The sequence below is a fragment of the Rana temporaria genome, chromosome 2 (genome assembly GCF_905171775.1).
Source record: "Rana temporaria chromosome 2, aRanTem1.1, whole genome shotgun sequence".
In the NCBI taxonomy this organism is placed as follows: Eukaryota; Metazoa; Chordata; class Amphibia; order Anura; family Ranidae; genus Rana; species Rana temporaria.
In genome coordinates, this window is record NC_053490.1 from 392,392,402 (window position 1) to 392,406,455 (window position 14,054).

The 14,054-nt window shown below is 44.3% G+C and overlaps 1 protein-coding gene across 2 annotated transcripts in view; it reads left to right on the forward strand.

Annotated features, from left to right (window-relative positions):
• Positions 1-558: 558 nt before the first annotated feature.
• DNAJC8 (DnaJ heat shock protein family (Hsp40) member C8) overlaps positions 559-14,054 on the forward strand; it is a 45,467-nt gene continuing 31,971 nt past the window's right edge. The window contains exon 1 of one of the 2 annotated variants that reach the window (XM_040338036.1): positions 559-582. In XM_040338036.1, coding sequence (XP_040193970.1) covers positions 574-582 — 9 coding nt within the window. In that variant the 5' untranslated portion in view covers positions 559-573. Of the gene's footprint in view, positions 583-1,196; positions 1,313-14,054 lie in introns of those variants that run through there. The other variant, XM_040338035.1, reaches the window with a different exon arrangement.

The following is a 14,054-nucleotide window of genomic DNA, read 5'->3' on the forward strand; positions in this document are numbered from 1 at the left end:
ATGGCCAGGAATAAATGAACCCTACCAAGCTTCCTCACTTCTTTCCTCCTATAGAGCGGCCGAACGCACCAACTGACACTCCCCCGGCTAGTGCTATTTGTCCAGCTCGGATGGGGCCCCAGGTGAACGTGGGGTCCCAGGGCTGTGCCCAGGGGTGCCCGCTCAGTAAGACGACCCTGGCGTGCGCAGAACGCGGCAAAAGACGCCGCAAGTAAACAAAAGGGTCTGGGGTGAGCGTGTGTGATCCCTAAGGGAGGACGCGAAGGTAACAGGGGGCAAAGATGTGACAGGGGCGAGGAATTGAGAGGGGGCAAGAGGAAATGGGGAACGATCAATATAAGCAAGCAGGCCAGAACCAACCTAAAAAAAAAGGAGAAAAAGAAAGTACAGAAATAGCTGCTGCCACTGTTGCCATGGTGAGCTAAAGCCTGGAAGATACTGCAGATAGAGCTCTTTGCTTAAGATGCAAACGGCTTGTCCCAAAAGATCCTACAGAAGGGACTCCCCACCTTATAAGCGCGTTTAGCTGCCCGGGAGAAGGGAGGAGGCTTGAACACGGACGGAAGCTGGCGAATGCAGAAGGTAAGGACATTCAACCAGAATTTACTGCCATGATGTATGAGGGGAAAAAAGGAGAATGTGGGGGCGGTCTGTGCTATCCAACTCTTTTATAATATTCACTAGTCCTGAGGGAGGAGCCAAGGTGGAGCTTGTCATAGGTATGCTGCCATGGAGGCACCAGGAAAACATATTTGTTTTGTTTTTACTTTTAACAACAACAAAAAAACAAAGAACAATTGAAAAACGGATGTTTTTCAATTGAAGAAGAAGGGTGTAAAGATGTTTCCATCACGGGACTGACGCTTCTGTGAAAAGATCGGGATACCTGGATTTATCCTCCTGCTGGACATTATACCAGCAGAGGGCGCTGTGAGCACAATGTTATTTCTGTTCACATCTGAATAAACTTTTCTCTCGTATGTGCTAACCAAACGCTGCTCGGCGGTATTATTTGCATTTGTCCCACTTTGTGAAGACCTATAATTTGCCTGGCATACAAGAGTCTCTAGAACTTTCTAGGCAACGCTTAATTGGCAGGTCCTTGATCTGTAAACACCAACAACACCACGTGCTTCACATCGGCGGAAGCGAACGGGTTACGCTCAGCACGTGACGTAAGGATGTACCGCCCCTTGCGACGTGCGTTGCGTCTGACGTAAACATCGATTGGCTTGGCGGCAACATGGCGGCATCCCAGGCCGGTGGGTCGTCGTTTTCGGCGGAAGATGCGTTTTCTACGTTTTACACCGAGGTGACGTAACGGTAGCGTTAGCAGAGCCATTGAGGGGGAAGGAGCGCTCACCTTGTAGGGAGAAGCTCAGTGCCTGGCAGTATCAGAGTCTCTGAACACACCTCTCTGAGGTGTATTGCATGTCTATGCTTCTAGGGATGGAACAGAAGTGTTGTATTATGAGTCCAGTCTCCAGTAGTCTATCCCACAGTGCACAGCTAAACCCTTTTCTTCCTCGGTTGTTCCTCCTTTTTTGGTTTGATAGACAAATGTACTATTTAAAGCGAAATTCCAACCAATAGCTGTGGTGAAGAATATATTTTACTAGTGGGGATGAATACTTCTCCCACCCCAGGGTGCTGCTGCGATCTCCAGAACCCCAATGTGAGAGGGCAGTGCTGCCTGGGACTGCTAGTTCTGCGTTATATGTGACGAAGGGAGGCAGCAACAAAACACAAGAGTTAAAGCCATTTATTTTCTATGAACTGTGGCACCCCAGATGTTTTGGAACTACATTTCCCATGATGCTCATGCACTCTGCAGTGTAGATGAGCATCATGGGAAATGTAGTTCCAAAACATCTGGGGTGCCACAGTTTGTCATCACTGTTCTAAGCAATCCTTGAGGCGCATTCCAGCGTATGTCAGTGCCAGGGGCATGTTGGCATGCATGGGAATGCTCAGAAGTTCCATACATCCCCCATACAGGTAGTCCTATTCATGTGAATTGGCTTGATGTGGTTGCACAGACACAGCCGTTGCGCCCAATTTGTCATCTGTGCAGGTCCCCAAATGCGGGCAGTGTGAGTTCCAGAACATACACCCACACGGATGTCTAAGTGGGGCTGCCTGCATGGAAATGCCTGGAACAACTGTGCCGCCTCTTCTTGTGGGTAAGAAGCCCTTGCACATGTGTATGCTGTAGTATGCCCCTTGTGAACAAGGTCTTACTAATTTTACAGCAGTCTTACAGACTGCTTAGCCGATGAGTTTGTGCAGCATTTCATGACATGGATAATCACTTTGCATTTACTACTATGGCTTGGCTGCAAATGGCTAAAGGAAAGCGACTTGTAGCAAAGAATATCAACCTAATCCTGTAGTACTAGTTTAAGGCTGGGTTCACACCTCCGACGGATGTGGCTTGCAGCAGGGGTCTGGTGTGTCCCTGTTCTCCGTTTCAGGGCTGAATTATTGCCTGAACTCGGCCCTCAAACTAAGCCAAAGACGCACAGCGTTCCTGTGCATGCCGCGCCGCAATGGAAATATGTGAACCGGCTCCATAGAGAGTCGGTTACAATCTCCTGTCATGCAAATTGGATGCAGAGAAACCCCGTATCCAATTTGCAAAGGTGTGAACACAGCCTAAAGTATATGTAAACTCTCCCTCACATTTACCCAGTGAAGTGAACAGCCTCAGATGATGCCTAGAAATGAAACAAATCTCCCTACATACGTTTTACATGTATATCTGCTGTCTTTATATACTTTTTAGAAAGTTCACATCGTGGTAGATTTTATCTTCTTGTTTAACTTGGAGTGTAAAATCTGGGCATACAGCCAAGACAGCTGATTGGAGGAAAGGCACCCCCCCCCCCCTACTTTACAGAGGCAAAGACTCTTAGTGGTGTTCTGTGACATGGCGAGCTGCCTGCTAATCTATTTAGAGCTCCCTCCTGGACACAAAATTCAGCTTTTTTTTTTATCTTGTGTGTCGGAGAATTTGTCAGAAGCACAGAGCAGGAGAAAGCCACAGGTCTCAGTGCTTTAAAGAGAGATATGTGCCCAGCTCAAATTTCATGAATCGGGTTTACATCCACTTTAACTGCTTGCAGTCCAGGCTGCCGTACTTATTCTGTGGCAGGTCGGCTCTCCTTGAACCAACGTACCTGTACATCTGGCCGTGCATGTGAAATTGCAGGCAGGTCCGGGGGACGCCATGACTGCCCGCGATCGCTGTAAACGGGCAGAATGTGAATCTGTCATTGTAAACAAGGCGGATCCTTGTTCTGACGGGACATCTGAGATCTACTGTTTCCAGTGATCAGGAACAGCTATCTGTCATGTCCCATGCGGCCCATCCCCCTACAGTTAGAACACACTGAGGGAACACATTTAACCCCTTGATCACCCCCTAGTGTTAACCCCTTCCCTACTAGTGTCATTTATACATTGATCAGTGCATTTTCATAGCACTGACCAATGTATTAATGCCACTGGTTCCCAAAAAGTGTTATTTGGGGTCAGATTTGTCTGCCGCTAAATCACTGTCCCGCTAAAGATCGTAGCCATTACCAGTAAAAACAATAAAAAAAAATAAAAGTCCCTAAATCTATGCCATAGTTTGTAGATGCAATAACTTTTGCACAAACCAATCAATATACGCCTATTGCGTTTTTCTTTTTTTACCAAAAATATTTTTTATTGGATATGTATTTTAGCATAAAGTAAAACACTTTTTTTTTTTCTTTTTTTTATTGTCGCTCTTTTTTTATTTGGTTATAGCGCAAAAAATAAAAACAGCGGAGGTGATCAAATACCACCAAAATAAAGCTCTATTTGTGGGATAAAAGGACATCAATATTGTTTGGGTACAACGACCTGCGTTTGCTTCTGTGTGCGGGGATGGGGGCGCTTTAAATTATTTATTTTACTTTTATTTTTCTATTTTGACACTTTTTTCTTTTTTTTTATCACCTTTATTCCTATTCCGTTTACACGTAAACATCCCTTGCAATATGAATAGCACGTGACGGGTCCTTTTTACAGCGATATCTGGGGTCAAGAAGTCCCCAGATCTTTTTTTGGGCTGGGAAGCCTGAAAAAAACATCCTGGTTTCCCAGCCGAGGTGGTGGCATTTTTTTCAAATACAGAGGATTAGTGGGGAGTCATGACATCGCGCCCGACCTCTGTGCGATCATAGAGACGCCGAGGGGGGCCATTTGGCCCGCCGTATTCTCTATGGCAAACTTCCGACATGGACCAATTCCTTCTCCAGCTCGCCGATCGTATGGGCGACCCGGGAGAAGCACATGGGGACGGCCCCCCTTGCTGCCTGTTAGAATGATTATTCTTGCAGTGCAGGCATCATTCAGATATCCCCACTTAAATTCGACATCGTTGGGTGGGAAGTGGTTAAATGTGAAATTGCTGCAATTGGACAAGATTAGACAGAAAATGGCTTTTCCATGAAGAGCCCCCACAGCAACTGGTGAACATTCTTGTCACATTTTACCAGTGTAGCATTTTCTTATAGTTCCCATAAGCAGGACACAGAGAGCCTTGATGGGGCCTGCAGCTTACACATGCATTTGCAAATGCGTGCAACTAAACCTCTGTTTTTAACGCATACTATTAGACAGGTGAAATTGGTTGGTTGCCGATTGGTCGGTAAGTTTGAGCTTAGATATTCTATGTTGTTTTTGTATATATACGCGCCTTTTCCAGTGCTCCTTATTGTATAGACCAGTCAAAGGTAGGGGCAGTGAAATTTTGTTTTTTTGTATTGAGTTCCCATAAGCAACCAGAAATGTTTTTCTTGACACACTTTTCATGTTCAAGGACCATTAAAGCGGAACTTCAGTACTTTTTTCAACTTTCCATCCATTATATCTTCTGCCCTTGTTGTTTTAACTTTGGATAGTAAAACATTTTTTTTCTGCCAGTAAATACCTTATACAGCCCACTTCCTGTTTCTTGTCTGGTAAAAAGCCTAGGCTTATGACATCATGCACAGCTTTCTCTCTCACTCTTGTGATAATTTGCCAGGAAGGGAGGGGGATGAGTCATAAGAGGGCCAATGAGAGCTGCAGAGCTGGAGGTGTGCCTCTGAGTGTCTTTGTAAATCCAGTAGGTGAACAGGCAGCACCTTCAGCTGCTCACAGTTAAAATTAATGCAGCCAGACTCAGTGGATGGAGATTTCTGCAGCATGTTTGACAAGTACAGAATCACAATATATATAAAATGCAAAGTGGTTGAAGAGAATCTTTAGAATGGCAAAGATTTTTTTACTACAAATTATGTGAGCAGACTGCAGTTCCTCTTTAAAGTGTTTGTTAAGCCGTTTTGCTATTTAGAGCTGTCTTCAGTCACGTGACTCGCGGACGCTTCAGGAGGGGCCGTGATCTCCCTCTAACATCAGCCAGCGAGATCACGTGGTTGCTCGGCTCCTCCCACAGAAGCCCTGTCTAGTAGCGGTAAATCGGCAGCTAATCACATGACTAAGTGGCTAGTTACACTGCTCGTTTTTAGAAAGGATTTACAGTGTTGTATGCCAGCCTTTATTAGAGAGGCTGGCAGTGACAATAATAGTGGCTGGGCGGAGAAGGCACTGACAGACAGGAAGGAGAGGGGAGAGCAGTGCAGCGTATGACAGAGGCATGCACTTTGACCACAGTGATCAGAACTGAGTAGCCCTGGTTAGTGTACAGTAGTCCGTTTAGAGAGGGCATACAGGAAGTGGCAGATTCAGAGATTTTTTGCAGTTTAGAGGGGGGCAGATTTCACAGCACAAGCACTGTTCTGTTTAATCTGCTTTAAAGGACCAGGATCTGTTTTTTTTTTTGTTCAACACTTTAAAGCGGAGTTCCACCCAAAAACAGAACTTCCGCTTTTCGGAACCCTTACCCCCCCCCCCCCCCTCCGGTGTCACATTTGGCACCTTTCAGGGGGGAGGGGGGTGCAGATATCTGTACAATACAGGTATTTGCACGTACTTCCGGGGACGAGTCATTCCACTTCCCATCACCCCCGCAAGGCTTCGCTTCCTGATTCCCTCACCGAGGATGGCAGCGGGGGCAGCAGAGAGACGAGCGGGTGCGCTGGACAGGTGAGCGTCCATTTCTTAAAAGTCAGCCGCTGCTGTATTTGTAGCTGCTTGCTTTTCATTTTTTTTTTTTTTTTTTTTTCGCGGGACCTCCGCTTTAAGAGGAATTGATCAAAGCTGGAGCAGATGTTTATGCTAGCCTTCTATTTTTTATTTGCTTTTACAAAGGTTTTTATTAACGGATTATAAAAACATACAGAGCCAACTGATTGAGACAATTATTAAAAGTGCACAACTTCTATTTTCAAATCTTAAATTAATAAGCTGACGATAAAAGGCGATTATTTGCAGTGCACAGCTTCTCTAGATTCTGTTTTCTCCAGTCTTGATAAATTCCCCACATTGTGTTTTATATTACTGAATATCTTTTGGCAAAGGACAAAATAGAGAAATGAAATGCATTTAGCCAAAATCTTGAATTTTGTTTTAGATGGTATAAGGAAGGGTAAAACCACTGTCGGGTTTCTTGTTTTGTTTTTCGTTCTGTGCTTTTTCCATTGGGGTGTTTTTTTTTTGTAAACCCCACAGTAAGTGTCACAAATGTCCCAATTTTTTTGCTGTTTCTATTCTGGCGATAAATCAAAATGCCAGATTTTTCTTTGTCTTTTATCCCACTGACCGTTATCAAGAGAGAGTGTAAATCTCCCTACCTTGGACTCAGACTTCTAACTACGAATTACTTTTATTAAAGACATAAGCGTCCACTTTAAAGAATGCCAATCCTCCATATGCTTCTATTTTGTATAGCAATTGCTACCTTTTGAGCAGTGCAGAACTCTAGAGACCAGTGTTTGATGGGATAATCAGAATGATGCCAAATAATGCCAAATGCAAAGGTAAATAAAGCTTTCAAAATGGGAAGGCAAGTCTTAGCCCCTGTTCACACTGGCATTAAAAGCATGAGTTGAGCACATTTTTTACTTATTTCAAATTCCTAGTAAAGGAGTCTGCCATACCTGTGTGAAGTTGGCACCCCATGTTTGTAAAATCTGAATAAAAATATACCATTCGTTTGTGCCGCGTTTGTGCTGGTTTGTGCCGCTAAAACGAGCGTTTGTGCCGGTTTGGTTTCTGAGATATTAAACATTCAATTTAATGCAAGCCCCGCCCACTTTGCACCCCATGTTGCTGAATTTTAAAAAAAACTGCGCCATTCGTTTGTGCCGCAAAAAGAAACGTTTGTGCCGCTTTGGTTCTGGAGATATTGAGCGTTATATTTTCTGTAACCCCGCCCACTTTGCACCCCATGTTGCTGAATTTAAAAAAAAACGGCACCATTCGTTTGTGCCGCAAAAAGAAACGTTTGTGCCGCTTTAGTTCCGGAGATATTGAGCGTTATATATTCTGTAACCCCGCCCACTTTGCAGCCAATGTTGCTGAATTGTAAAAAAAAAAGCGCCATTCTTTTTTGCCGCGTTTGTGCTGGTTTGTGCCGCAAAAATAAACGTTTGTGCCGCTTTGGTTCTGGAGATATTGAGCGTTATATTTTCTGTAACCCCGCCCACTTTGCAGCCAATGTTGCTGAATAAAAAAAAAAAGTGCCATTCTTTTTTGCCGCGCTTGTGCCGCAAAAATAAACGTTTGTGTCGCTTTAGTTCCGGCGATATTGAGCAACATGGGGTGCAAAGTGGGCGGGGCTTGCATTAAATTGAATGTTTAATATCTCAGAAACCAAACCGGCACAAACCAGCACAAACGCGGCACAAACGAATGGTATATTTTTATTCAGATTTTACAAACATGGGGTGCCAACTTCACACAGGTGTCTGCCATAGATAATGTCAACAGCACTGTCTGCCGTCTATATTATCAAAACATGAAGCAATTGCCTCGGGTCGCATTGCTGTGCTTCAAAAATGACTCTTCACGTGGAGTTTGAAAGCAGTTGATGCATTTTAAGACCCTTTTCACATTGTGGCGGCGTGTCCGTTAGCAGAAAAGCGATGCTAGTTTTACCGCTGTTTAAGCATTGCAATGCTTACCCCCAAGAAGGGGTTAACAAGGGGTTAAAAGCATCTGTGTTGTAGCGCTTCCGAATCGCTTTTTAGGCGATTCGGAAGCACTGCCCATTCATTTCAATGGGCAGTGCTCCTACACCACCCCAAATATGCTGCTTGCAGGACTTTTTTTCCCGTCCCGCAAGCGCACCACCCGGGTGTGAAAGCACTCCGGCTTCTTACACTGGGGAGGCATGAGAGGCAGTTTACAGGCGCTATTTGTAGTGCTAAAATGCCTGAAAACTGCCTCAGTGTGAAAGTGCTCGAACTCCTAATCAAGTTTATAGTAATGCACCATAAACTCACTGGGATGAGTTTGCAATGTTTGTGGTGCACCTGCAGCATGTTAGGCCTTGTTCACAGCAGCCAAGGAAAAACCTAGGCGGAACCTGAGGTGCATTGTGAACGGTCGTCAAATGAGCATAGGGTGTTTGGGGAGTGTTTTTAACTCTCCTTTTAACGTGTTAAACATGACGCATACTCGACGAACAACTTGCATTGCCTCTTTAGGCGCGTTTGTTAAGCGTCTGTATTTTGAGCAAATGTGAACAAGGCATTAAATAGGCAAGTCTTCATAAAGTCTCACTTGTTAAAGGGGTTGTAAAGGAAACATTCTTTTCCCCTAAATAGCTTCCTTTACCTTAGTGCAGTCCTCCTTCACTTACCTCATCCTTTGATTTTGCTTTTAAATGTCCTTATTTCTTCTGAAAAAATCTCACTTCCTGTTCTTCTGTCTGTAACTACACACAGTAATGCAAGGCTTTCTCCCTGGTGTGGAGAAAGCCTCTTGAGGGGGAGGGGGCGAGCAGGAGGGTCAGGACACTCTCTACTTTGCAGATAGAGAAAAGAACTGTGTTAGTGGGCGTCCTGACACTCCTGCTCGCCCCTCCCCCTCAATAGGCTTTCTCCACACCGGGGAGAAAGCCTTGCATTACTGTGTGTAGTTACAGACAGAAGAACAGGAAGTGAAGATTTCTCAGAAGAAATAAGGACATTTAAAAGCAAAATCAAAGGATGAGGTAAGTGAAGGGGGACTGCACTAGGGTAAAGGAAGCTTTACAACCCCTTTAAATCCCCTGGGGACCCAGTGCATATGGCCATTGTCAATAAACCTGTGCTGTGGTCACTTAGCAGTGTAGCTGGCAGCTGCAGGAGGTTGTGAGCTCAGTCTTTTCTCCGTACATAGAGGATGCACAAAGTTGCATGGCAAGGAGGAGGCTGAGGCCCCGTACACACGACCGAGTTTCTCGGCAGAATTCAGCCAGAAACTCGGTCGGAGCTGGATTCTGCCGAGGAACTCGGTCGTGTGTACACTTTTCAGCGAGGAACCCGTCGAGGAACTCGTCGGGCCGAAAAGAGAACATGTTCTCTATTTCCTCGTTGTTCAATGAGGAAAGTCGGCCCGCCGAGCTACTCGGCGGCTTCCACACTGAACTCGCCGAGGAACTCGATGTGTTTGGCACGTCGAGTTCCTCGGTCGTGTGTACGGGGCCTGAGGCTTCAATGCTTCCTGTACCTCTACAATGGGAACGTTCATAATTTGGACTATTGCCAGTACTGACAAAAAAGCAATTTTATTTCCAAACCACAGCACAAATTTTAACAAGTATGTGCACCGAGTCCCCAGAGGTATTTAGAGTTGAAAATATATTTATTGGTAGCGTAACAAAAGATACAAAGAGAAACAACATCCAATGTAACATTGGATGTGACAATCGTGAGCAGACATGTATCTTGAGTCAGCCCACCCCAGAGGTATTTAACTTCTGCTGAGAGTTCTTCTTTTTAATGTTACAACAGGTCAAGGCAGGTAAAGAGAAATAGTGTCCGGAGAGGACTCAAGTTTAGATTTGGTTGTCCATCTCTTTTTATTTGTTCCAGGATAGAAGGGGTCTTCTCGGCTGTGTTAAGCAAGACCCAGTGTGGAAACCATAAGCTATTTTCTGCTGCAGAATAGTGATTCTGGGGCTTTTTAGGAGAAGAACCATTGTTCTATAGTTAGATAGTCCGATATAAGTGGCTCGACAGGACAGTTGGGTAGTTGTATATGAGTCATTTGAAAAATTCCTATTGGCTTTGGCAAAAGGCTGAAGCATAAAGGTATGTAGTCTGCCCATCTTTTGAGGCAATTAGTTAAAAGTGGTACCTCTATATTGAACTCCATATGTTTTCAAAGCCTCCAGAAGTGGTTTAAGTGTAAATTGTACCTGGAGAGTTCATCTGGAGAGATTGCCATTGAATGCTGTTTTGTCTGAAGGTGGGCTGCTTACATGATGGCCTCCTTAATATTGTGTAAGTGTATGCAGCATATTCTATTTTTCAGCCTATCTGGGTCAGGGAAGTTTGCTGTGTACAGTCTATTTCTAGGCTAGCTTATTTGTCTTTGTTCAGTAGATGGTTGGAATTTTTATTTGAGCATTTGTACAAAGTGTTTGGATTTTACAGATTTAAGGAATACCATGCACAGATCGTGATGTTATATAGAAAACTGTTTTTGTGATCATTCAGCTGCTATAGGAGATCCTGGAGTTGGACTGTTATTTAGTATTTGATGGTAGTTGTCTAATCTGTTTATGACCTCTTCCTTAGATTTCTTCATATCATCAAGTCTTAAGACAATGTGTGTTACATTCAGATTTAAAGGCCAACATCTTTCTTGTAGACCTTCTCAATACACAAGATTTATCTCTCCAGGTCAGATCGTGGGTAGGGAGTGAAGCTCAGCATCCTTATCCTTCATATCAATCTCATGTGATTGTTGGCCCAGATGGAGGTCCTTAGAGCAGTGGTTCTCAACCTGGGGGTCAAATGATGATTTGCCAGGGGTCACCAAATCCTGGGCTGTTCCTGAAGCCTGCACCACTCTCCCAGCCTTCTTGCGGCTGCTCAGCAGGGCTGTCTCTGGAGCCGGTGGCCACCCAGCTGGGCTGTTCTTGGAGCACTCAGCCTCTTCGCAGCCGTCCATTCAGTTCACGACATGGGTTGGGGGGCAGAGACTAGAGGTCCGCTGACTTGTGAGGGGCTGGAGGAGACCCTATCTCCTGATTTCAGCATAGGTGTCACTGCTACAAAACACCACAAAGTCGGAGACACACTGGGTAACACTACCTATGATTATAGTTGCCATTAAAAGTCCCCACTAAAAGTCCCCACTACAGTTCTCAGATCAGCAGATGACCTTGATCAAGAGCACCTAAGTTGGCTCATCAGAACTCCCCCTAGCATTGCCACTCATCCCATTCCCCCTCCACCAAGAAATAAGAGAAGGAATTAAAATAGAGAATACATGGAAGGGAGAGGAAAAGAGGGGGAGGAAGAAAGAAAAAGGGAGAGAAAGAATAAGAGACAAAAAAGACAGCTAGAGAGGGATGGGGGGGGGGGGGACAAGAAATTAGGATAGAGAGAGATAAAAGGGGAAAAGAGGAGAACAAAGAAAGAGTGGTACATCCTAAAATGTACCATATGAGGTTTTAATACTGTAGGAGTGGAGGGGACTCGGGGAGTGCTAAATTTCCACGGGTTAGGAGCGCAAATGACTTGTCTTGCCTTGGGTGCTGACAACCCACGCTATGAAAATAATTTTACTGTTAGAGGTCCCCACAACTTGGGACATTTTATCAAGGGGTCACGGCACTAGGAGGTTGAGAACCACTGCCTTAGAGGGTGATATGTAATGTAGGGAGTCAAGGCTTTGTTCGATTAGCCCTGATTTACCTGTCCCCCCAAGGCATTGATTATCATGTTTTGGAGTGGAGAAGGGTTTTCTAATGTGATACCTGGAAAAAGGCTTGTAGGTGTCAAGTAGGGCTGCAACTAACGATGATTTTCATAATTGATTAGTTGGCCGATTATTGTTTTGATTAATCGCCTTTAAAAAAAAATGGCACCGTTGTGTTAAGTCCTTGCCCTTTCCAAATACGCAGCAGCTGAAAAAAAATCATGGATGTGAAATTGTGTCCCATAGGAAAACATGTAAATGAACTGTAGTGTGTTTCTGCAAAAAGCATCAAAAAAGAGGCCTGAGATGTTTAGTAACATAATGGGGTTAAAAAAATAAATAAGTACAAAAAGAGCAAAAAATTGCTACTGTAAGGGGTTAATTTTTTTTACTGTGGGACAGTGAAAGTAATATTTACAGTAGCGATTTGCTTTTTTGTACTATAAAGGGATAATTTTAGTTAGGGTTGTCCCGATCCCACTTTTTTAGGACCGAGTACAAGTACCGATACTTTTTTTTACGTACTCGGCGATACCGAATACCGATACTATTTTTTTAAATGTCCCCCCACAGATGCAGCCATGTCCCCCCACAAATGCAGCCATGTCCCCCATACCTAGATGCTGCTGCGCCGCCCCTGCCGCTTAGTTAATACGGGCGGGGAACATTACAGCTTTCATTTGAATAGCTGTACTGTTTCCCGCCGTGCTGCGTATAGACACTCCCCCTTGCTCGGGATTGGACAGATCACCCGTCCAATCCCGAGCAAGGGGGAGTGTCTATACGCGGCGGGAAACACTACAGCTATTCAAATGAAAGCTGTAATGTTCCCTGCCCATATTAACCTAGCGGCGGCGGCGTTGCGGGGGTGGGGGGGCTGAGTATTCGGCCAAGCATCGGGGGCATTTGCGGGAGTACAAGTACTCCCGCAAATACTCGTATCGGTCCCGATACCGATACTAGTATCGGTATCGGGACAACCCTAATTTTAGTTGTTTTAACCCCATTATGTTACTGGCCGATTAATCGGTTATGAAAATTGTAATCGATTAGTTGTCGATTAATCGATTAGTTGTTTCGGCCCTAGTGTCAAGACTTGCTTCCTTCTGGGTTAGTGGTAGTATTTATTTTCAGATGAGAGTTTTGGGAGTCATTTGGAACATGAGTGCCAGATCAGACTAAGAACTGCGGACTTGTCTTGCTACTCCATTAGCGAATGCCCCCCTTCCGCCAATATTTTAGATGTAGGCAAAAGTAGTAAAGGCGAGGAATGGTAGCAAAGGCAAGAAATTCAGGGAAGGGACTAGTTTATTTTCATAGTTTCTGGAGCAGGGAATTTTGGAGGTGTGGAGACAACTTGACTGAGAGATGGTCTGGATTTGAGGAATGAAGAGGGGATCAGTCAAGGGTGACCCCAAAGCAGAAAGGTAGGTTGAATATTGCTATTATTGACAATTTATCTTAAAAGGAACCTGTCGTAGAAATGTGGGATCTGTCATTGCTGATTTATTTTTAAAGTGCAGTCTTCGGGATTGTTGCTTTCTTTTCATTATATACAACTCCATTTACAAAGCATTAACGGCAGCCTAATGCTGGCCATGTGAATTTCAGCCAGTTCCTCGGGAAATGTTTTGTTAGAACTGATGGAGAAAAGTTAAGTGTGGACAAGAGTGTTGTCTTCACCTATTGTACAGGTGACAGTTTGAGTGGTAATCTACATATAGAATAACTTGCAGACCATAAATAACTGGGAACTTTTATTTTTCATTTTAGAGTAGGAGAGGATTATAACCCTTGTCGGGTAGAGCATTTGTAGATAAAAGTACAGGCCTCTTCTATCAGTTATGCACACTGCTTGGCTTACTCATTCATATGGCCAAACGAATGAGTGGGCCCAGCAGTGTATATGTGAAGTAGGGGTTGGTCATGGCCAGTTATTTTTTTTGTGCTGAGGCTGCATAGTGAAGAACTCAGGAGGTAGGTATATATGTAGGTAGGTGGCTGCCATTAAAGTGGGCCAGAGGGAAATCTAAATGACAGCTGAAGTTGCTCTTTTATGCCTACTTTTGGGAATCTCCCTGTTGATAGTCTCAACATTTAGCCAACATACAGCTAAGCTCCTTTTAGACTGCTACTATACTTTTTATTTTTCAAAATGTATCCTTCGGTTAAAGTGGTATTAAACCCAAATTGTTTTTTATTATACTGCAGTGTACTATTTC